The following is a 24,922-nucleotide window of genomic DNA, read 5'->3' as shown; positions in this document are numbered from 1 at the left end:
CAGGCTGGCGAGTGGCAGGTTGCGCAGCGGCCCCACAGCGAGTCAGCAGCAGCAGGGGCGTCCCCACTTTGTATGGAGGTACAGGGCATGGGCTGCAACGTACCTGGGAACAGCTCTAACTTTTGATGTAGGAACAATGCAGAGTTGGTCCAAGGAGTAGCATCCAGCTCCTGCTCTGCAAAGCCAAGCACTAATTTTTTCTGGCTAGGAGTCAGTGGCCCTTGCTGTGTTCCCCATACGGTGCAAGCAAAAGTACCCACTCTTCCCCCCACACCTCACTGCAGAAAGACTTACAGAAGCTCAGTTTATTAATACGCAGTTGCAATTTCACTGCTCTTTGTTCTCGGCATGCAGACTGTGATTTCCCATTTCTCCCCAGGGCTCTGAGGTCCTTACTGTTGTTGCTCTTGATGGAGACCGAGGAAAGCCTAACAGTATTCATTACTGCATCGTGAACGGTGAGTAGACTTGTCTTGTATGAAATCTAAAGGGCAGTCAAAACTAGATCTGACATTAAATTAGAATGGGACATGCTAGAGTTTAATAAAGCTGAGACAAACTCTCATGAAATAATGTCAGATACCTTGAACAATTCCAGGGCCCTGTCTACCAGCGAACAGCCAAGATACGATTCACTGAGTTTTAGTATCTGCTTCACAGAACTAAGCTTGGAGTTGTTAATGTTGCTGATTTGTTAGGCGTCAGTAGCCTGCTTGTCATTTCAGAAAGCGTAAAAGGGGATGCATTCGCTTCTACTGAGCATCTCTATCATTTAATCTGGGAGGTGAAAGAATGCATTGGGAGACCTACGCGTGGTATTTAGAGGGGTATTTTTATTAATATTGTGATTAAAGTGGCTAAATGGTCAAGCCTCTGGTTTCTTGGAAGAAATTATATTTACTGGTGAAGAGACTGGCTGTACACTGCATTGGAAGAAAGTAGATGTTATCAGAAGATTAATGCTTTTCATCAGCTATTCTGAGGGTGTCTGTCGCACGTCTTTTAATAGCATACACGTCAGACTTAGCTGAACTGATGATTCATTAGCTGGTGAAGTCAACGACTTAGCTCAACTAAACTCCAAGCTACAACTTCAGTTTTCTTTGGTTCTCTCTTCCTCCAAAACAAGACTTCCATGCCAGCTACGCACCCCAACTTCCAAGTGTGAGAGATCCCAAAATTTCATAAGAGAAACCCGAGGTGTAGTTGCAGAGCTATGCACTAAGTTCTTCATTGTGTTACGTGATCTAAACAGCAAGGTCTAGAGAGGACAGAGAGGGTTGCAACTGAGGTTTTGCCTTGATGTGGGATGGGACCCATGCTGAGGCTCCTTCTCCTTGATGCAAGGGAATAGATAGAAGAGGGTAAAAGGAAGGTAGAAACATTGAGGGGAAGAAAGGTTGCAGAAGAGAATAGATGGAAAATGAGAAAAGGTGAAAAGAAAGGTGGAGAATGAGGAATAAAAAAAACTAGTAAGTGGGATGGAAACATGCTAGACAAGGGAGAAATTGAGTAAGGAGAGTAAGCAAAGGCAGAGGAACCAGGGAAAATGTCAAAGGCAAATAGGGTTAATAAGGAAAGTTATTAGCTTTCCAAAGAAAATAGAGGAGGACCAAAAAGGTAAGTGATTAGGAAAGAGTGGAAAATGAAGATGGAAGCGGATGACAGATAAGTAGCATTAAAATATGACTTAATGGAGAGCAGGCTTTCCTCATGCACACTAACACAGGATTTTGTTAGCATGAAATGGAAAAGAGGGGAAGGGAATATGCTTTTAGTGCATAGAAAGTTTAAGAAATAGAGAACAAAACATTACAACAGGTTTCTGCCCATGCACCTCAGACCCCGGCATTACTTGTGACAAACCATTATTCCGATACCTGCAGGCTGAGTTGTCACCGGGCAGGAAAATACTAACAGCAAATAGGAAATTATTTAGTCTTTGTGGAATGTTTTATCTGGGGAGTGCGGGATAATTTTAGAAAATACTTCTGTCCTCTGAACGTGCTGTATGAAGGAGTACACATAATGCTACATAACCAGAGTTACTGATTTCCCTGTGATAACTAGACAATAACATGAAGTATGGTGGCTTGAAACTACTATTGACTTAAGCTTCTTCTCAGTCAGGAAGTACTCTCCAGGCCAATGTATCTTAATAATTGACCATTGTATGAGTTGGTATCTGTTCACTGTCGTGTCCAGTGTACTTTAATGAAGTTGCAGTTATTGCCAGTATTAGCAAAACAGGACATTCAGTTTAAAAATCAGCACTGGAACTGAGTCAGAGAAAAAGAAAAATGTCTGGGCGTTCAGGTCATCATTCTTTATTTCTGAAGGCTTGATTTCCTTCGTAAGCATTTTCCTCTTTTTCTTTCAATGGTAGGCGCTGCCACAAAGCATAGATTGTGGCCAATTCGTACGTGAGGTAGCATGCAGGGGTGCCCAGAGCCCCCTGAGCCGCCAGCTGGTCCCCTCCCCAGGCACCAGCCTGCTTTCGGCTGTGACAGCGAGATGTGATGAGATGCCACTGCCTCTCTGCGAGCTGGCATTTACTTCAGCACAAATTCACCAGGTCTCGAGGGATCGCAGCCCTGTAACTGATCTTCTGCTCAGATCAATAGAAGTTAGGTCAGGGGCGGCAAAGTCAGCCCGCAGCCTTGTCCTGCCTGTGTCAGACTCTGCCTCAATGAAAAAATCCTGGGATTTACCCCAGGTCATCCAAAATCCCTTTTTGTTCAGGACAGCTTTGAAAGAGGTTGAGAGTTTTCTAATAACTGAATGTCTAAGGCAAGAAGATGCTTCTCCAGAGATGCTGTCTGCAGAAAGAGTGACTATGTTTCTTTCAGGCAGATTGTCAGACTTCTCACCTTAGCTGATAGTAGTGACAGAAATGTTCTTGTTTCTCAGAGATTTAATTATGCATTTGCTAATTAAAATAAGGAATGTCTATTTTTGTCTAAACCAGCGTATAAAGAAGACAGCATAATAGAAATGAATACCAAATTTGCATGCCTGGATGCTGAGTCTTGAAGGGAACCTGACCAGGGTGGGAAGAAGACAGTGAGGGCAGCTGCCCATAGGGGCGGAGCTCCACTGAGCCATTCCTAGGGGAGGAAACCCCTTTTGGCCCTCATCTGTGTTTTCATCTCCCTGTGACCAGGCATAGAAACACTTCATTTTTGAAAAGCAGCTTCAGATCTACTCATAGATATGGATACACATACGGACGAAGTTATGTTTAATGAAGTGTGTGGTTGATTGCTCATGCTTGTTTAGAAAAAGGAAGTGTGGCGTGTAACTAGAGCATCTTGGGTTTATTGCAGGAAGTGAAGGTTCATTCGAAATCAGCAACACAACTGGAGCCATTTCTGTTATAAAAAGCCCAAATCAGCTCAAGAAAGAAGTGTATGAACTAAAAGTTCAGGTATGTTCTGTGGCCACTTGAAGACTGTTGGTCTTAAATGTCATGAGTGGGCATGATTGTCTAAAATAGCTCAGTTTATAGCTGACTACCTGTTTTAGAAGCTACCTCCTATATTTGAGCAGAGTGCCGGATAGTATAAAAGAGAGCAAACTGCTTTTGTTCCTTGGGATATTTAGTGTCTCAGATTACTTCTTTCAAATGAAGTTACCTTGTCCTAATCTCATCTCAGAGTCTAGAGAATCAACATCCTTTACAATATGTAGGGAACTGTTCTCTGTGTTTTCAGATTTTATTGTTAAACTGGGAATTAATGTATTGTAACCTGTATGTGATGCGATAGGTAACTGTAAAATCTATGACTAGTAATAGGACTGGAGTAGATCATGCAATGTCATATCGCTATTCACTCCTGAGGCATTGATCAGCCACATACAAACACATGCTAAGACCTTTATAAACTAGTATCAGTGGGACAGGCTGCATTATTTTAAGCAGTTTCTAAAGACCAAGAATATAAAAATGTAGAGTTAAATTGTGAAGACTATATCAATTTTCTTCGAGTAAATGCATGTTACAACCACAAGAGTTTGTTGTGGTAAGGACAACTTTGTCTAAAGGCAGCTTGGAGGCCTTGCACAGTGCCAGAACCAGTGTAGTATCCCCAAGGGCACTTCCTTGCTAGTGGGCTTAAGCAGCTTGCTGAACCTGGGAGAGTTCCCGTTGTCCGAGTTAAACTCGGGCACCATTTCTTAACCTAATCTCTCTGTTTACTGCAGTCTACTAGAGCTTCCCAGACACAGGATTAGGCAAGCCTTGCAAGCTTTTCAGATCTCCTAGTTCTGTCTGTGGTGACCCAGAGCTTGTGCAGGCTGCAAAACCTGGCTGAAGAACCAAAAGGCTGTTGTACTACCAAGCGTAGAGAGTGACAGGTGCCTCAGTTACCAGACTAGCATCTTCAGAGAAATTTAGCAGTCTAGTGCCTTTGGTTTTGAGCCCTTTGAGAAAAAAAAGTATTTTAGAGATAATGGTTTTGTTACAAAAACACCAGCCGGAGGTTCTGCCCTGACAGAAGAAACATCTTAGGTTCAATCCAGTGAATCAGGCTGCATGTTGGAATTGTGGAAACCCAGACAGATTTGATCTTTCAGTTCAGAAAATTGCCAACTAGGTTTGCTTGTCTGTCCAAACTATATCCAGCTTAAATTAAGTTCATCTAGACAGCAAAGCAGAATTGTAAATCAGAGACTAAATCGCAAAAAAAAAAGGTGTAATTTTTCAGATATTTTCAAAAATACTGCAAGTACATTTTTTTCTTGCAGAGTTTTCAAGGTTGCAGTCCTTGCATGCAATGTGAAAATCAACTACCTGTGGTACCACAGCAAATTTAAAGATTGTCTTCCTTTTCTATTCTGTCAACACTTTAGGCAAGCAATTACCCTGTCTCTATTAGATTATCTGTCTTTAGAGAACTGTTTTCACCTAGGGTGAGGTGCTAAGCTCACAAAATGAGGAGAATTTTTTCACTGGAGCTTTATTGGGACTGGCTTATTACCGTAATCTTTTAATCATCATGAACTTCAGTGTGAAATGGACTGAGATTTCTAGAGAAATATAGGGCTGTGAATCTTTTTACAAGACAATGTGTTAGGATGATTTGTACATGCAGACAAATACCTGAACATAGAACTGAGGAGAGAGAGTATACCCTCATCATTCTTCTCTCTCTCTCCTGCCTGCCACAGGCATCAGAATACAGTCAGGAAGGTGACATCTCAGTGTATGCTTTTGCCATGGTGACTATACGGGTGGTCGACCTCAACAACCATCCACCAACATTCTACGGAGAAAATGGTCCCCAGAACAGATTTGAACTGACCATGTACGAGCATCCCCCAGAGGGTGAAATCTTGAGGGGACTGAAGATTACAGTCAATGATTCAGATCAGGTAAGTGGAAACTATGTGGACTTTCTGTTTCCCTGCCCTATCTTCCCAGACTACAAAGAGCTGTCAGATGGGAAAATGTCTTTTTAGGAGCTCAACTATTTCCCCTGAATTCCACAAAAGCTTTAGGGCAGGCAAGTAGTTGTAGGGTTCATTACCACAGAGAGTTTGGACCCAGAAGTATGCTTAGTCTGTCATATACTGTTACGTCGATGAGAAGGGAGGTCCTAAAGCTGCGACCCAGTTCTTGTGGCGACTAAAGTTGACCAGTCCTTATGAGCTTCCCCTAACTACTGGTTACATTCAGTTATTGTCAGTGTAGTGTCTGAGAATGTACTCCCTTAGAGCTTCCATCACTTTAGTAACTTCAAGTGCAATTGCTGTCTGTATCTTCTCAGGCCCTGCTGGAAACAATACAGTCCGTACCCTTACTTAATAATTGATTTTATTACAATGTATTGCCCTTCTGGCACCAGAGTCTGCAGTGTGTGCTTTGATAAATCATTCCCCATGGAGTGATATTTTTAGGTAATCTTAAAAATTATGCCAGAGCCAAACTAACTCTAACTGGATAAAGGAAAAGGAAAGAAGACTCTATCCATCTCAGCCTGCTAACTGACCTGTGGTGCCTGTAGATACTATGGTGATGGTTGCTATAGGGATCCCTAAGCTAAATACTGTATGAATGGCATCCATCTGAGTTAGCCTGAGGTTAGGTAGTGACAAGAGAAAAGCTTAATGCATCCGAGAACTGTATTACTATTGGAAAGAGGGCTCTTATATAACTGTGCTCAGTATTGTGCTGTTTTGACTGTATCAAACCCACTAGCTTCTTCCCCCTCCCTCCTGCTGCTCTGCAGCAAGCAGATAAATGACTGCTTTCAAAGCAGTGCTACGTCTATCCTGCTATTGTCACAGGGGATGTTGCTGCAGAAGGAAAGAAACAAAACCCATCTCTTCTATTTAGAGACAAAATATATACGTATCATCTGTAGGCTGACAAAATATTCAGGCTGCAAGTTAGGCTATAAAATAAGCAGAAAATGTTGCTAAATACTGTATAGATGTCTCAAGAAACTTCCTAGCACAGTTTAAGACATCACTCTTGGGGGCTTGGGTTGCTTTTCTTTTAAGGCATAGAATGCAATGTTTTCCTTTCTGCATAAGAGGACTATCTAGAGAAGAAAATTAAACATATGTCTGTTTCAGTCACAGCCATTAGTGACTCCTCCTTTTTGGGGAGTGGGTGGTACAGGTGAGGAGGAGGAAGCTGTGGGCAAAGTCTGTTTTAGGCCTACAGTTTGATGGAAATGCCATCTTTACTTGCAAGAACATTATGCAGAAGTTTCTCCCCCAGATCTCTCCATCTGACAGACACCGCTTAGGGCTCAGTGCTGTTGTTCCTTCAGTCATTCCTGCGTCCCATGGCTGTCTGCTTGGAGACATGCAGCAGCATGGCTTGCTCCGAGCAGGTCTGGGTTCAGTGGACGTCGCTGTCAGAAATCACTCAGCCATTGGAGGGTGGCAGTTCTCTCCCCGCTCATGCCACCATCCCTCCAGTCACGTACAGTCCCAAGCGCAGAGGACTTCGTATGGTCAGATGGTCCACTTTCCCCATCAGCACTGTTTCCTATAGTCCAGCAGCTCTGGCTTTGTGTGTTTGGCTTTACTACCCAGCAAAAGAGACCCTGTTGTCATCTCTGTAGCTGTGGGGGTCTGTATGACCAAACAACCAGACCACTGACTTTGGATGCAAGATTGTGCTGGTTCCCTTGGGGAACTACAGCTGAAAACCTTCTTCTTCCTGACATGAGATAGGGTTGCAGCAAGAACTGCTCGTAGCAAGTCCTCCAGGGGCACTGCTGAAAGTAGACTTATCCTGTATGAAAGTTATTAGAAATTCTTCATCTCAAGATTCATGGTAGGGGGAGAACATGGCACCAGCTGGGCAGTGAATCTGGCTGGTTGTCACAGTGTAACTATGACATTGTTTGAGAAATTGATGAACTCAGAGAGTCGGTTGAATGGGCTCAGCTCATTTTCCTGCCTCCCTGGTAACGCAGAAATATGAGAATCCCCATTTCATCATTTCTCTTCCATGCTCTAGTTTGGTTTAAAAAAATTGGTCTGTCCATCTGGCCCTGGCTCACTCTTCCCAGCTCGGACACAGGAGGCGGTAACCTTCTAGATATTGCTGCTTCTCGTGTCTCTCTGGCTAGAAGTTTTGTCTGTATTATAGGATTTGGCTTCTCACTTCACCTGGAGCTGTCAAATATGTGTCATATTTCACCCTGCACAAGTGGAGCACCTCTCTCTGCCCAAGCGCATCAACTTCCAAAAGGTTTAATGGCTGTAACTCTGGTCTAGCTTAACCCAGTCAGTGCAAACAGTGGTGTGCCACCTCTCTTTGGAAACTGCATACCTTTGTGCCTCTGCATCATCATCTCAGGCTGTGAGCTCTTAGGAGACAGGCTGGGTTCTTGAGGGGCCCGTTGTCCTGACTCGGGCAGTTCAGTTGTCTTTCCTTGTCAGGAACCAGGAGGAGGCAGGACCTGCCTGCTGATGTGCACGTGGTGTCATCTCTGTCACCTGCACTGGCTCACAGCGTGTGGCGCAAAGCCCAGGGCTGCTTGCCTCAAGAGTCCCTCTCTTAACCAGTCCTTCTGCAGGGTTTTTCCATTATGATTGAAAGAATAGCCAAGCTTGTCAATCTATTTTAAGAAAAGCTGTGTCCATCTTGTGACCAGGGCTGGAGGGATTATATAACTAAGCTTCTTAACAGTCTCTTGCCCAGGGGATGGAGAGCAGAGGGCTCTGAGCAGTAAGACTCATTCTAATTTTATACAGCGTGAAGAAACAGAGCCAATCTAGGCTGTAAGAAATTCATGGTTTGCTGAAAACGATGCTGTATCTGCTTTCATTCACAGGGAGCCAATGCTAAATTCAACCTCCGTCTTGTTGGACCTGGTGGCATCTTCCGAGTGGTTCCCCAAACTGTCCTGAATGAGGCTCAGGTTACAATAATAGTGGAAAATTCTGCTGCTATTGACTATGAAAAATTCAAGGTGTTAACCTTCAAGGTACTTCTGCTTTCTGGGTCCTCTCTGCCTGTGTATATGATATGTGTATCATGGCTTATGTATCTGATGGGATTTAGCTTCCTAATCCATCTGGAGCTGTCTGGTGCATTGTTAGGGGTGTTATATTCCATGTAAGGGAAACTCATTCCTGTCCCTGGTTCATCAGCTTCCAAAGGTTTAATGGATGCATCTGTGGATTAATTTAGTCCAGTCAGTGCAAAATGTTGAGTATTATCTCTCTGTGGAAACCACACATGTTGGTGGCTCTGAGTCACTCTAGACTGAACCCTAAGGGTGTTATTTCTGCACTTGCAATGACAAATTCACAGGATGAAATCCTAATTGCTCTGCAGCCAGAATTTACCTGCTTAGTCCTAAGTAATTTGGTTCGTGATCGTGCTTTTGAATGTTGGCAGGCTGGAGACCGCAGATGAATGAAAGATAATTTCCCCAAATGGCTTACTGCCTTTGTCAGAGTGTATCTATCTATATGGCCTTTTGCAGACAGCTCTGAGGCTAACTCACCCATGTGCCAAGCCAGCCATGCAAGAAACAGCCTTCCTCCAAAAGCTGGACCCTTGCATTATCACTTTCACTGATGGATTCATTGGCTCATCAACAAGATAATTAAGTAGCCTGGTTTTGTGTCAGCTGCCTCTGAACATGAGTATAGATGGTTCAGTTCTGACTGCAAAGAATGGTGTAGACAATCCCTGTAATCATTAAAAAAAATTGCCACAACTATCTAGCTGAGTATTAACATATGCTGGTTTTGGTTTTGTACAGAAAGTGGCATTTTTAGCGCAGTCCAGAAGCCAGCTTCCTGGATTTTGTTCTCACCCCACTACATGGTTTGCTTTGTGTCCTTAGCAAGTCATTTCACTGCAGTATGCTTCATGTCTTCTCTTGTGTTGTTCCTCAGTCATTTTGAGCTTCATAGGTTATAGATGCTACAAAAATATGAGGCATCATTACTGTATTAAAAGAGGAGATTCTGAAAGGGCTATAAAATGATACCGAAACTAATTATAATAAGCACGCGTTTATTCAGGTTAAACTACCAAAAGACCAGTAAAGAAGTTACACATGGCCTCCTCATGAATACTAATAGAAATCAAAGTAGTTAATGTGATTGCCATGAACACTGAAAGAATTAATTACCAGGACAAAGGATATATATTTTTTTTAGCTTAAGCAGTTATTCACTTTTTTTTGGATTAAATTATTTCTACTGGAGAAAGACTATAAGGTTTTGCTGAAAATGCAGAGCTGTTGTCTAGATTCCAAATGAAGAAGGTGCAGCTGGATGATATGGTAGTAATATATCGCAGCAAATAGTTTATAAAGACCTCATTGCTGTCTCCATTTCCCTGAAAAGTTCAAATTGCTTCCTACCCAGTTTTAGTTGCCAATGTAGTCATTCTGGCTAGAGTTTTGGATTAAATATATTCTTATTTCTGTTTAACATGTATCCCACGGCAGCTTTGAGACGCTATTTTCAGGGGTTTTGTTCTGTAAACAATGATCCCTCTCCTCTGGTGTGTTACGGAACAGTGAAATGCCAGAGAGGAATTAAAGCTAATTTGAGTGGGAGGTGCACTGAAAAACTACCTGAAGCAAAGGCTACTAGAGAAAAATCTGTTTTCCACTTAGGGCCGCTCTTAAATGCAGTTGGTAGTCAGGACCCCCTTCGTTTTCCGCTGTTGAAGAGCTAGGGTGGGTTTCCCAAGGTACGGTAGCTGCAGTAATTCATACCCCTCCAGCCTGGCCTCTTCCTCTTGAGCCACAGGGGCCAGATGTTGCTGTCCCACCTTGTCACGGGCTGACATGCTTCGGGGGCCAAACCTCCTGCCTCCACCTCCTTCAGCTTAGGGTACATCCCACCTTGACAGGAACCTTGCACTCTGCAGACTCTTCTCCTGCAGAACGGGACCGGATGAGGCTGCAAATATCTTCAGTTGCCAAAATTAAACTCTATTTTAAAAATTTACCAGCCATTTATAAGATTATGTCTCAGTTTGCTCTTCTGGCACTTGTATTAATTGTTGATACGTAGTACTGTCAAGCAATAGTTTTATGCTTTTTTTTCTCTCTCTCTGTGTAAAACAAACAATACAGCTATGCATAAGATGTTGCAGGCAAGTAAGCTGACAAAAATCCCTCCCTGAAGGAAGATGTTGTCAGCACGTTGACATAGCTGGACTGCGGCTCCTAAAAGGAGAGGAAATAAAAAATTAATGTAGAAAACAAAGTAAAAATGCTAAGCCCTCATAAGGGGTTCTAAGGCAGGCTGATTCCAGCAGCAAAGATTATTTCACTTGCGGATATGATAATTTAGCTATAACTCCATGTGCACGATAAGTAATAAGATTTTATGTCTGTGCTGCTTTAGGAGCTGAGATTTCTCAAGAGCAGGTTTTTGCTGATGTTTGTATGATTCTCCCTTCAAATATTTCTTTTGCTGTAACACCATCCGAGACTCCCAAAAGCAAAAGTTAGCAGAGAGACAGAGTGCCCAAACTCCCCTTTTAGAGCAGATCTGTCCTATAGTAATTACAAGCAATCCTTTGAGATTAATTTCTTCAGGCACCCTTTCACTGTTTATTTCCAACCATTATAAATGTTCTCACACCAGGAACAGCTCTGGATGATACTGAGATAGCCTTTTCCCTGTCTGCTTAAGCTGCTTCCTACCCTCCCCAAACCCTGTCTGCTCTAGGTGATACCAGCTTCTCCAAATCTAGCAGAGCTTGTGCCCCACAGCCAGTCAGCAGTCCATTGCTGGTGTGCATCACGTGCCGCCTGCCCCACGGGGAGCTGCGGCATGGCAGGCGAGAGGCTGAGCACCTGGTGAGCGGCATGGGAAGGGTGAGCTCCCACAGCCCTCGTCTCAGCGGGGTGCTGCACCAACAGAGGAGACGCTGTGACAGCTCTGCTCCACCTTCCAAAGCTCAGAGCTCAAAGCTCACTTAGGCATTCACCCTTTTTGATGGAGCTCCTGGGACATATGTCTACTGGGAATTAAAACCCATGCAGCTAGGTTTTTCAGCTGAGTCTCTGATATCTCAGTTAAACACCTGCTTACTAGCCTATTAGTGGTGTGGCATCCTCAGGAGGTTTCTAGAGGCCTCCTGCTTTGTGTTAACTAGGTCTCTGCCCAAGCATGAAAACCAAATGGTTGGTCATTGGGTTAGTCTTTTGCGTTGAGCCTCTACAGAGCCTGAGACTGATGTCCTAGTGCTGATGCTGTGTGATGTAGCCACCTGTCAGGGACCAGATGCCTGGGCGGAGGCTGTGAAGGGCTCAGTGTCTCTCAGTTACTGTTGCTGAAAGTGCTGTTTCTTGCTCAGTCGCACACTACCTGAGTAATAGGCTTGCTGCTCTACCAGCTCAGGCTTTCTACTGACATTCCCCTAGTCTGCTGAGGAGCAAACAGAGACACAGTAGAAAGACTGCTCCTGTTTTGTGTTAGACTAAGAATAAGAGAGAAAACATTCAGTGCAAAGTAGCTGGAGCCCTTGGAAAAGTGCTTATCTGGGGCTTTGGAGGTGACTCACCAAATACTTCCTCAGGTCTGTTCCCTAGTGGGAGTCTGAGAGCTCCCTGCTGCCTACTGAAAATTGCCACATGCCAGATGCCTGGGTTATCCTCTTCCTTCTCTGTGGTGGCTGCTCTTCCCTGCATCAGTTAGCTGTGCATTAAGGGGCAATGTGAGAAACCAGCTTGCTAACCTCAGCTGAGGGATGGGATAGGCATACACTGGTGTTAAGCTCTGCTGACAGCCAGCTAGAACACCCATGCTGCTGGCTTCTCCCCCTCCCTCGTCCTGCTGTGTGTGGTTGCCTGCCCTTTCAACTGAGCAGAGTTATGAGAATGTGTTATGCCAGAGCTCTCTGTTCCTCCTCAAAGAGAGTGAGGCAATTCAAAATCCCAGTGGGTATATGACAAAGTCCTAATCAGCCTGAGGCAGCGAGGGGAGAGTCCCAAGAAGCCTGGTGGTAGGAGTTCTCACAAACTTTGTGAAATAGGATTCTGCTGTGCATGCCTGATCCCTGACCATCCTCCACTTGGAGTGGGAGTACTGCTGCTTCCAAACATCCCAGGGCACTGTTCTCTCTTCTCTTTTACCCTGTTTGGTGCAGTTTATTGCCCTGACTTCGTTCCTGATGAAGAATTTATGCTTCCTCTGCAAAGGATCGTGATTCAATTTAAGTGATTTATTCATGTAATACATAAATTCACGTAAATCATTCAGTGCCTATGTTTCTCTAAGTTCTAGGACCTGCCCAGGGATGGGTGTTTGCCTGCTTCTTTTATTGCTTTTCAGGCTGTGTTGGTTATGACCAATCACATCTGTCACATGAAGTCTAATATGTATACGCAGGTTTGAAGTCGTCTTTTCACAGCTGGATTGCTCATTGCAAGCATGCACAAACAAGCCTAGGCCGCACACTGACCTAGCTCATCATCTCCCTGGTTTTGAGCTGCTGGTTCAACCAGGCTGAGGTGCACCAATGTGCCATGGATAGTGAAAGGAAGCTCCTTTAAGAAACAATTATAGCTGCTTTGTAGTAATTTCTTGGCTTTCTCTTCTTAGCTTCTTGCAATAGAGGTGAACACACCGGAGAAATTCAGCTCTACATGTGACATAGTGATACGCTTGCTGGATACCAATGACAATGTCCCAAAATTCTCCTCCGACTACTACATTGCCAGGATCCCCGAGAACTCCCCGGGAGGCTCAAATGTAGTTGCTGTTACAGTAAGTTTCATTCATCTCTTAAGAAATGCTCTCTTTTCTAGCTGTCTGTGGAGAGAGTTCAAGCACCTTAAAAATCATGGACAGAGGCAAGTAGCAAATCTTACTCACCATTCAGATTCTGGACTGAACTCCAGTTCCTTTCCAGAATCAACACACAAAAAAAAAATACACTTCTGAAAAAATAAAATTTAAGGCAAACATTTTTCACAGCAACAAATTGACTTTTTTTTTTCATTAATGGCCATCTGCTTTTAAGACAAGTCACATTGTCTGTGGGTAGTAAGAAAACCCCAGTCAAATCTGTCCAGCAGGAAGATTCAGTTATGACTAAGTGGAATTGGATTTACTGGATTTGCTTAAGTACGAGTAAAAAGAAAACAAGATGGCTGCTTAGTAGGTATGAGTCTCCTCCTCCTGGGAAGAATCCGGCTGCTAAATGCGTAATTAGGCAGTTAATGAAGGCAAGAATACAACATTAAAACGCTTAGAGCTGGGAAAGAATGATCCCTATGTAAGTATCTTCTCACAGTGGGAAAAATATGCCTATAGATTTTCCAGTATCTCACATTTTCTTAGAAAGAAAGTCAGGGTATTATGAGAGCCCTATGTGCTGGAGAACCGTTTCCATCCATTGGTGTGAACTGTATCTCTTTAATGCAGCTGCTACGACTGGAAGCAGATCTCGTGTCGCAAAGCCAAGAAAGCTCCTGGCCGTGTGGGGCTCGGCGGGTGATGCAAGTCACCTTGCAGAGGCCTCGCGGGTAAGGATGGTGGTGGCAGGTTGCCAGAGGTCTCTGGCACAGGCTGGCTGCAAGTAAGAAAGAAAATTACATAATCAGAATAATAAAGTGGTGAAGGCAAATTTTAGGGACGGAAGAATGAAAGAAGTGGAACATAAACAATACAGAAATGGTTATTAGAGGAAACTAACAGGAGAGCTGTAGAAAACTTTCAAACATCACTATCTTTTCAGCAGAGGAATGAAAAATTCAAGGAGGTGGAGAGCAAAAAAAGAGGTTTTAAAAAAGTATGCAGAAGCAACAAAACCAGCCATTCTGAGCCAAGGTGCACAGGACAGCATAGCTGAGGAGTCCATGTAAAATTTACTGTCATGTGCTGTCAACTCAGTACTGGACCCAGACTCACAAATATACTTGAAAAGCAGAGATACTCACAAGTACTCAGAACGGCAATTCTGGCAGAAGTTCCAGGCGTGCAAACATTTTAGGAGAAATTAAGCTGTCCTAAAGTAGACTGCAGTCAAAATTACGGGGTGAAAGTATCTGACGAGCTCATGTCAAAGAACTAAACCCACCTATCTGTGGGGCTGCAGGTGTGCTATGTTAACCATGCAGGAATCAAAGCCATTGTTCCAGTTTTCAAACATTTAAACAGGAAGATGAATGAACCAACCACTGCCGCCATGAATTTTGATGGCCAGATACAACTGTATAATATAACACCTCCTCAGAGCTATCAGAGTAGCAGGAGCTTATGGAAATAGCTGTTATCAAATCAATAGCTTTCCTAATCCTGAGCTAAGAAAGGAAGCCAACAAGAGCCCGGAACAAAGATATCATCTGGTGTAGTATCTGCATTACTAAAAGTCACACAGGCACAAGAGTGATTAAAATATAAACAAAGCTGAAATATTGTGTATAGATTGAAAAATTTGTTGTGCATTACTTTAAACTGAATCAATTAAACAAGTAGAGGCTTAAAAATACTCTATGTGAAGTAAATAATTTTGTCTAGGGAATATACATTAATATTTAACTGATAATTAGGAAGGCTTGTGAGTGGGCAGTTTGTTCATGTCATTGAGGTTAGCTTCATCTCTGCAAGGAAGGATGTGTTAAATGTCAATGGATGGAGCCATCTAGTGGCTTTCTCTCTGCTAGGGCCTCTGGGCAGCACCTGGCCAGGAGACAGGCGGCACCTTAGCAGCCTCCCTGGGACAGCCCGTGACATTTCCTCGTGCTAGATTTTGCCGTTTTCTAGGTGCACATTTGTTTATCTGATTTCCCCCTAAAAATGTGATGGCAAAAAGAGGGGAAAGCGTTTGGGTTTTTACATGGCCTTTGTTCAAGGAAAACTGAAACATTTCTTTTTTGCAATTTAGTAAAGAATTACTCTCTTATTTTCTTTTCTTAAGGCTACGGATCCGGATTCAGGGCTTTGGGGAGAAGTCAAGTACTCTATTTATGGAACCGGAGCAGATCTGTAAGTTAAAAAAAAAAAACAGAACCAAAACAACAACAACAAAAAACCCTACATAACCTCTAAGCAGAGTTTTGAGCTAATTAAAAAAAAAAAACCAACAGACTCATTCTTGAGCTGCTCATTTCCAAGGACATTTGTGCCACGTTCCTTGTGAGTTTTGTGAAAACAACAACAGAAAAACTGGTGTGATCATTGAACATCTGCTTCATGAACCCATGGAATTTTACCCAGAAGCCCCCAAAGAGACATAAGGCAGCTGAAGTACCAATACACAGGATCTGTTCAATCACCATTTGAAAAACGCTTGTAAGCAAAAGAGGAGGTTTCGGTCTAGTTGTTGTGAAATCTAATCTGGAGGAAAAAAAAATCCCATGCTCTTTCCCCTTCCCTTTCCATATAGCTGTACAAATAGTTCGGTTTCAACTCTTGTCAAAATAAATCAAAAGCAACAAGACTTTCAAGAATATAAACTTTAGCTTTGGAGGCCAGCTGCATTGGGTGTTCAAAGCATTTTACATATTTAAACCTCATAGCCCTGCGTCAGGGAAGAAGAGAATCTGATGCTTACTTCATTTTGTAATAATGCCTAGCTCCTTCTGCCTGTCGCTGGGGACAGGGCGGGGGTAAGAACATCCTGAAACGCTGCTTCCATCCCAGCAGTTGCCCTGGCCCGTTGGCTGGGGCTCCCAGCCATGGCTATCATCACTGGCCATCACAGATATTGCTTCTGGAACATGCAGCTCCTGCTGGACATGGTGGAGCTGCAGGGCAGGATACTGGAACTGAATGAGATTTTCAGGCACTCATCCCCAGAATCTGTTTGTCTCTGTACATTATCCACCTGGAGTTAAAGCCGAACACTTCTTGTTAAGGTCAAGGACATTTAGGAGGCATAATGAAAGTCCAAAATCCAAGATGTTAAGGGTGAGCCTGTTCTGTAGCCAGAAGGATATATGTAAGGGAACATTTCTGGGATGGGTTGTTCTGAGCTCTTCACTAAGCCCTTATGCTAGCTGCTAACTGCATAGAGACAAACAGGCAAAGGTCATGTTGTGCAGGCAGACCTCTTAGGTTTAAAATGTAGCAGCTGGTGCAGAGGAGCTTGTGAAGGTTGTTGACAAAGGATTTACAAAAAACTGTGAGTGCAACTTCACTCTGATTGAGTTATGGGGATGTTCAGACTCACTGTTCTTATGCTGTTGAATGAGGAAATTAAGATGTGAAGACTTTTTTTTCCTTTTTAAGTATGATTTTTTTTTTTTTTTTTGGTCTTTTCCTTGTGCCAGAATGGCATGGCTTGATTGGTGTCCTGGCTCTGGGACCTCCAGAACTGTGAAATGCACAGTTTGATGCCAGTGGGAGTGGGATACACTCCTGTAATCTCCTCCCCTCTCAGTGCTTCTATTCTTCTGCCAAAATGGGGTGATGAGAGTCCTCCCTGCATGGTTAGGCTGGGTTGGGCGCTAAGGAGGCACTCAGCACAGGCCCTGTCTCCCACCCAGAGTTTGCATGGTTCTTTCCACCTCTAGGTCTTGGCTTTCATCAGGACTTGTATTTGTATTTACCAGGGTAACGAAAACAATTGAAAATTCTGGATTATTAAGTGCCCCTTTTATAATCGCTCTCAATTGCACTCACAGTTGGAATACAGAAGATATTTTGTTATCCTGTATATTAATTAAAGGGTATATGAAACCTTTCATTTGTTAAAAACCCTACTGCTTGGAGCCTACACTGGCAGCCCATTTTAAAAAGGCACTGGGTTGGTATCTTCTCTATAAATCCAAGCTTTTGGCTGACACTTTTGACAGTATCTCACTAATTACAAATGTGTAGAATTGAACTTGCTACAGATAAATCTGAACACCCACTCTGTCCCAGTGCCAGTCTATGGAAAAGTGATTATTTTTGAAGGAGATAATTTGCCCTGCACTTTGGGGGATTTGAGAGCAGCCATTTTTCTTACCCATTCTGAGAAGCGAAGAGCTTAAATATGATATGCAGCACACACCACTTAGCTGGTGTTATCAATCAATCTTAATTTATGCAGGACACGATCTAATACATTGTTCTTATAAACTGGAAAAAAATAGGTAGTTCCTTAATGTTTTAACGCAAAGAAATCACTCTGGGAGAAGGCCATCACACCGAGAATTTATTGAGGACAAAAGCTTTAACAGAAAATGCAGCTAAAATGGCTAATGCACAATAGATAGAAAAACACCAGACACTCATAGTTCTCTGGTTTTCCAGCCTAAGGGAAGTAGCCAAAAGTAGGCCGAGTGAATGATTTGGGAACATCAGCAAGAAAGGAGTTAGGTGAAGAGTACCAATCTTTGGGCACAGCATTTCAGTGTTTAGAGCCCACCTTTGCCCCAGGCTGTAAACACACGTTAAGTGACCAGAAAACCCGGAAGTCTTTCCATGCTTCTTTTCCAGGTTCCTAATCCACCCATCAACAGGTATAATTTACACCCAGCCCTGGGCTGTGTTAGATGCTGAAGTGAACTCAAAGTATAATTTCTATGTGAAGGCAGAGGACACAGATGGGAAATACAGCTTGGCTGAAGTGTTTATCACTGTGCTAGATGTCAATGACCACTCTCCAGAGTTCAATGAAAACATCCAGGAAAAGACGATGATCATCGGGTCGCCAGTGAAGATAGAGGTGAGAGATGATGCAGTGTGTCACAAAGCAGAGCGCTTTGGAAAAGCCCCAGCTCTGCTGTTTGTTGCTCAGGGATCATGATGAATGCCTGAAAGTTGGCTTTTCCTGGGGCTTTATTTTGCACGTCCATTTGTATGTAACAAATGGATTAAAGTGTGGCATGATAATATTTACAGACTGCTGAGAAGAAGGAATAAATTCTATAGGCAAAAGATAAAGTTCTGTTACAGTATTTGAACCATCAGCTGGTGGAGGATCCTGGATTATACAGTGTTCATAAGAAACCCAAATAAGATGTGTGAATGAAAGTACAGGATTTTGAATACTTAACCTTCCTGCCACTCCTTTGTGCTCAACCACACAATTTCTTTCCCTTTGCTTTGCAGAACAGGCAGTTAAAAAAAAAAAAAGGCAACAACAATTCACAGGCAAAGGAGCAGAACATCCTATGTTACACATACTTGAATGCATATAGTGAAGCTGATTACACAACACCTAATACTAGTAGAATAAATACCACAGCTTAAAAATGAAGGCAGCTATAGTTTATAGTGTGGAGCTAATCCCATTGTTCTTTATTCACTTCACATTTGTCCCCCATGCTGTGTGAGAAATTCCCCAGCAGTGGACCATTTGCATTCTACAGATAGGTTACGGTTCAGTTTTTCCTCTGATTTTATTTAATCTCAAATAGAAATCGCTTATACAAAAAGAACTCTAGTCCTGCTGTTTTTCACTAGAAAATGTAGCATAGCTGATACCAGAAAAGGGGAAATTGTTTCTAAGATGAAACAAAATCAGCCCAGTCATCTCACAGCAGGGACATTATCGGAAGCAAATGCTCAGAAACTTATAGAATTTTGTCTTCAGGCAAAGATACAAACAATAACACCTTTGTTCTTTACACTTCCTCTACCAGGCTATAGATCAAGATGCAGAAGAACCCAACAACATCGTAGATTATTCCATCATGCAAGCAGATCCAGCCAACGTCTTTGATATAGACCAAAGCACTGGGGAAATCAAGCTGAAATCCTATATCCGTTCCCTGGACATCATCCACAACATCACAAAGAATAAAGACTGCATATGGTCAGTGGTGGTGCAGGCCAAAGACCGAGGCTCCCCATCCTTCAGTACCACGGCAGTTCTGAAGATTGACATCACAGAGGAGGTAAGCAAGTGTTTTAGAAAAATCCTTATGTCAGATGATGCTTGAGAGGCACCAAAGAGTAGTCACTTCTTGCTCCATTTCTGAGACTATTTTAAAGATGCTACAGGAGTTGCAATCAACAGCCAAAAAGTTGCCAGCCATTGCTTCTCCTTTCTTGCTAGCTCTGTTTTGTAGAGTGTTTCTAGAGCCTTGTGGTGAAGCTGGATTCTACAGCCACAAATGTAAAAGACATTTTGATCAGAGAAATTGCAAAGGTACAAAGGTAGGAGCATAACGTGGTTGGGAGATGAGTTTCTTGCATCTGATTGTTAGATATAGATGCAAATCAAGGACCATTGACTCCTGAGAGTAAAGATAAATCCTGACTGCTACATTTCTGATTTTTTGTTTTCATTCAGGAGAAGAAAAGGGAGTAGAAAGTAGCTGGGGCCAGAGTAAAATATATCAGACCAGTTTTGCAAATCAACATAAGTGACGTAGGAAAAGTGAGACAACTTTATAGAAATGCTTGAAAGTACATAGAATTTTGGATGTGAGTTTAGTAATTGCAGTACTATTAGCAGATGAAACAAGAAAACTCTAGAAGATAGCACATGTAGGTTGAGAGTTTCCTGTTAATCCAACTTTTACATCAACCAAAGAACAGGGAACGATTTATGGTGAGCAGCACATGCTTGCATGATTCTTATTTATTGTAACTGCCTTCCCATGCCTTTAAGTAGGCACCAGCAGGGAGGAAATGGGCTTTAAAGTAGATGAGAAACACATCATTAGCTTGACAGTCTCTGGACCACATACATACTGGGCAAAGATGCAAATCTCTTCCTACAGTCAGCAACTGGCCTTCTCTTTGGACAAAAACACACTCACTGCTCTTTTATGTTACAATCTTTCTCCTTTTTTGCCATCTCCTCTTATTCCACTTATGGTGGAAACAGTACGTTTTGGTGGGTTATAAACAACAATAAGAATTGCTACCTGCAGCCAACAGTGCAGGTGGCCGTCCTCCCTGCCTTGCTTCCAGGCTTCTCACAGGGCGCACATTTCAGGGGTGCCCGTCACCGGGTGGCCTCAGGCACCGTCCTCATGGCTGGCCCCCAGCATCTAGCCTCCGGCTTTCCCTCCCCTCCCGGATGAGCTGGTAACCTCCGTTAGCATGCAGGGCTAAGGGACAGGGCTGAGGGGTGTCGAGGGGAGGGAGGGAGGGTGCTCCACCCCTCCTCTTCTGGGGGAGAAGATGTCCCTGATCCAGCTGATGAAGGACACCTGGAAGGAAAACAAGAGCAGCTGATGCTTTAGGATGAATTGTTTCCTGGATTTCCTTCTAGTGCTTGAAGCAACTTCAGCACCTGATGAAAGAAGGTGTCCTGTACGAAGTCCCCTCTCTGCTTCCTTTTCTCCCCCCCCCAGAGGTATAGATCTGGCACAAAGTGAGGGAGTGCCCCTCCTGATTAAACTAAAGGGAAAGCAGAGAGGACTGTGAAGACGTGGATTCTTCTCAGACACAGTTTTTCCCTTCCTCCCATACTCTTCTCGACGCCAGGTCCCAACACAGAGCCCGAGATAGCAACAGCATCTTTCTTCTTCCCTGGAGTAGGTCCCTTCAGCAGGATCCGCACGACTCATCTGATGTCGCATCCTCCATAAGCTTTTGTACATTTCTCCATTACTTCTTCCATTGCTTGCCATGATTTGTCTTGTGGGGTTTTTTGGGGGTGGGTTTTTTCTTTACTCAAGAGCATCATACCTCCTTGCAAAAACCACTCTCAAATTTCAGCATGTATGTGAGCGAGATGCAGTGCCAGCGTACAAAACCCTTGGTCGCTCCCTATGTCCCAGAGACAGCACGGTCACTGCTAACACTTTGTGAAGAAAACAGTCTCTTGGTACAGGGACGTTGCATACAGGCACACTCACACACATGCACACATGCTCAGAGGCTGTTACAAACGTACATTTGATCCCTCTGTGCTCCAGCTCTACAAAGTCTCTTTTAGTTAGCTGTTTGGTGGGCATTTATGTTTTACTGATTTTGGATAAGGAAGATACTTTTGAACGCATCCTCTAGAGGTTTCCTGCAGTGTTAATCACACCAAGTAATTAAACAGGCATATTTTCTGATTAACATTTACCATTGCAATTAGCACAAGGCTGTGCCCTTCGAGATAGATGCCTTGTGGCTAAGTTCAGCAGTATTGCACATCAAAAGGACCTTTAGCTCTTGGAATAATACAGTGATAAAAATTTCCAGAGGCCTTTTAATTTAACTGAGTCTGGTTTTATGGAAATTGGTATTGAGTGGTGTCTGTTAATCTCCTATCCTTTCTCAGCAGAATAAGAAACATATGCTGGAAAAGCCATTCTTTTTTCACCCTTACGTCTCACTCAAAAATCTATTCCTGCTCCCTGAGATTTTCATGGAAACCTGATTCCCACTCCTGAGCCTGAAGATTGGCCTGGTGGGGGATCCCTCTTCCTCTTCATGACTCCACTGAGGTTCTGCAATTATATGGGGACGTTTATTTATACCTCTTCATGGACTGAGGCTTAAGTCCACATTGAGACAGCATAATCTGTGGTTCTTAATAGCTTTGGCTGCTCATTTAGACTTCTAAGTATAGCTGGTGAGTCTCAGTTTTAGAGTCCCCTAACTGAAAGGTTCAACAAATGCCTTCTGTGAATTAATGTGGTTATCTCCGCCTCTCTCACACTGCAGAACTGTGGTTGCTGATGGCAGTAAACACCCTTTGCCACATTTGCAGAGCAGTTAGCCTCTTCTTTGCACTGTTCCATGCACCCTGAAAAAAATTGTTCAGAGAGGGTTGGTTTGATTTGAGAAGTCTTGCCCCATACTTGTGTTTGTATTGCAAAGTGATCTAAGTGCAGTCTTCATATATGGTGATAGCACTGCTCTATGGGATAAGCACTGGAGGGGGTAGTTTGTGTTCTACCTCGGATCAGGAGTTACTTCTGAGGCAAAGCTCCTGATCATCCCCATGTACTGTGGGATGGCTCATGTCTCACACAGCTGCAAGCACACAAAGTGGACTTCTTTCAGACAAAAACGTGTTTGGGGAGCACATCTAGGGTGCTGTGGCGCTGGCAGGCAGGCCGCCCCTGCATCCAGGCTGGAGCAATCTGAAGCAAAACCCCAGAAATGCTGAACACGTGGAAGTGAGCTCCTCAGAACCAGCTGGTTCGTTGTATAGATCCACTTGCTCAAGTCAACACAGCCTGAGTTGTCTATAATCTGCGATAGCTTGGGCTTAACAGCTTCACCTGCTTACTTAGACTTCTAAATATAGCTGGTGAGCCTTAGCTGGTCTTGTGGTTGAACAGCTCAACCACACACTCCTCTTGGGTCCAACTTCTAGACATACCACCCATTTGTTCTGCTCACTGCAACCCATGTGCTATGAAAGGCTCGTGAGAAGCTGCCAGGAGGTGTGGATATCTGCACACTGCAATCTGTTGTGGCAGCAGAGAGAAAAACAAAGAAAAAAGTCACCATTTCAGTAGCAGAGGCATCCTATTTGGAAAACTCCGGTTTCTGAGGAGGAGGCCACTGTGGAGGAAGGATGGCAAGAATAAGCCCCATGTGCTGCAGAGGGGTGTTTTCTGCAGCCTGCCCTTCAGGTACGCAGCCTGAAAGCACCTGCACTGTAACTGCATGGTGCCGGGTCTTATGAAACCAGCTCCAAAGGCATGTGCCAATGTTAGAGCCTCTCAAAACATGTCGAGTCCCAGTGACTGCTGGACACCTCAGCACCCTGCGGGACTTGGGCTGAGGAGCTTCTCTGCTGGGGACAGACAGTCACAAGGGTTCTGCAAGGGACCATCTATGCCCGTTAAATAAAAAAATAGGCAATGACATCTTTTAATCCAAACAGTTGCTTTAATCTTTTTCATTGTATTCTTGTCCCAGGATTGGACTTCTTCAAAGCTGATACAAACAGCTTAGCTACTTCCAAACTTCTGCCACGGTTCTGTAACCCTCTAATTGTTCCCAGCCATTCTCTGGGCCAGTGCTCATTATAACTGTGAAGTCAGCAAAAAACAAGTGGAGTGTTATCTTTTGTGAGCAGTGGTACTTTAACTCCTTTGATGGCTATTAAGAGTGTTTCTTCCAGGTTTTGGCCCACAGAGATATGGCAGTGTTTCCCATACCAGCTTTCATTTCATTGTGTACCTAGGGGTTTTTTTTAGGTGTACAAGAAAAACCAGTTCTCTTCACATTGCAGCATGCCTCTTAGGGAAAAACAACAGCTAAATAAATTACAAGGTGACACTATTTTTTGACCCAGTTCTGAGGCACTGCTGGTAAACGATACAGTGACTTGAAGCTGTTTTGAATGTGCAGGGTAGTGCTCAGAGCCAAAGTGCTTAAACATAGGTGTCCAAATGCTCCCAGGCTTTCACTGTCCGAGGGTGCTCAGACCTCCCTCAGACCTGGTCTGTGTGTTAACTGACGGGGCCACAGTGATGGCGCAGACAGGACTGCAAAGCTTTTTTGGGACAAATGCACTTACATAAGCCCCTCTGCAGGCTGGCTAAGATAATGCTGTTCCAGGCTTGTTTTGCAATTTATTCCTCCTATTTGTCCTGTGAGTGTCATGGCCATGAAAAACAGAAATTCTCCCCCTGTATGCTTACAAAATGCTTTATGTTATTATGCAAACATTACAGAAGAGTTGTTATGCACGGCTGATTGTAGGCAAAGCTTTGTGTAGTACAGGCCCAGTAACTAGAATATAGGCCGAACCAGCTCACTATTAATGGTTTTAATTTTGGTATTAATCACCTCGTCGTAACTGGAAGCTCTGAACAGGTGCCAAATTTGATGAGACAAGGGGGAGATGAACAAAGCCAAATTCTCAAACTCCCCATACGGTTTCCATCAGTTCTTACCCCTGCAACTGTTGTACACTGGCAACATAGACATGTACTTCTGTCTAGTCCCATTTGTTCAAGGTTTTTAAATAGCTAGTCAAATAATTATTACTGAGATATAGGATCTTCTTAAGTATACGTCATCTTTCTCCTTGTGTTGGTCCTATACTATTTAGCCATCAGTGCCTCGCTACAAAATAGGTCTTGACAACACTCGTAATAAATGGACTCATTTCAGGTCATGTACTACTAAGCAGGGTTTATCTGACACTTAATTCATCAGACTTTCACATGAAGTTAGGTAAGCCAGGGTAGAATTTCTGTCATCTGATGGGTTTTAAGTACACAAAATCCATGTAATGCAGAACAGCAAAGCTGATGTGAATCAGCTTTGAAGCCCACGACTTCCCCAAAGACGTGGGCTGCTCTGCTTTTGGTTTCTAGCTTAGGTTCATTCCTAATTAAATAATGGAAAAACACTTGGCACAGCAAAATGATGAAAATTGGTCACTACCCGTAAGGTAACGTGGTCCATGAGTTTCAATAGCATTTCTTCGCCCATTTCTCTTTGGCAATAGGAAACATTCGGGGTAGAGGAAGAGTGGTCTTGGATAAGGTGTTTGAGGTAGGTTGTGAAAATACAGAAATGGAGACAATGGGGTGCATATTAATGAATTTATATTCCCTAAGTTTAGGGATGTGATTTAAAAATAAATAGTGTTCCTGTGTAATAACTGACAAGAGGTACGCTGAAG

The 24,922-nt window shown here is 43.4% G+C and overlaps 1 protein-coding gene across 1 annotated transcript in view; it reads left to right on the top strand.

The window, feature by feature from the left end:
- The window catches only part of CDHR1 (cadherin related family member 1), a 49,619-nt gene that overhangs the window by 20,200 nt on the left and 4,497 nt on the right, over positions 1-24,922 (top strand). Inside the window, exons 9-16 of the mRNA XM_075109611.1 lie at positions 380-458; positions 3,327-3,427; positions 5,170-5,373; positions 8,298-8,450; positions 13,048-13,212; positions 15,368-15,435; positions 17,875-18,103; positions 19,023-19,277. Coding sequence (XP_074965712.1) covers positions 380-458; positions 3,327-3,427; positions 5,170-5,373; positions 8,298-8,450; positions 13,048-13,212; positions 15,368-15,435; positions 17,875-18,103; positions 19,023-19,277 — 1,254 coding nt within the window. The remainder of the gene's footprint in view (positions 1-379; positions 459-3,326; positions 3,428-5,169; positions 5,374-8,297; positions 8,451-13,047; positions 13,213-15,367; positions 15,436-17,874; positions 18,104-19,022; positions 19,278-24,922) is intronic.

This window comes from Phalacrocorax aristotelis, chromosome 14, assembly GCF_949628215.1.
Source record: "Phalacrocorax aristotelis chromosome 14, bGulAri2.1, whole genome shotgun sequence".
NCBI lineage: Eukaryota > Metazoa > Chordata > Aves > Suliformes > Phalacrocoracidae > Phalacrocorax > Phalacrocorax aristotelis.
This window is presented reverse-complemented; position numbering and strand designations above follow the sequence as displayed.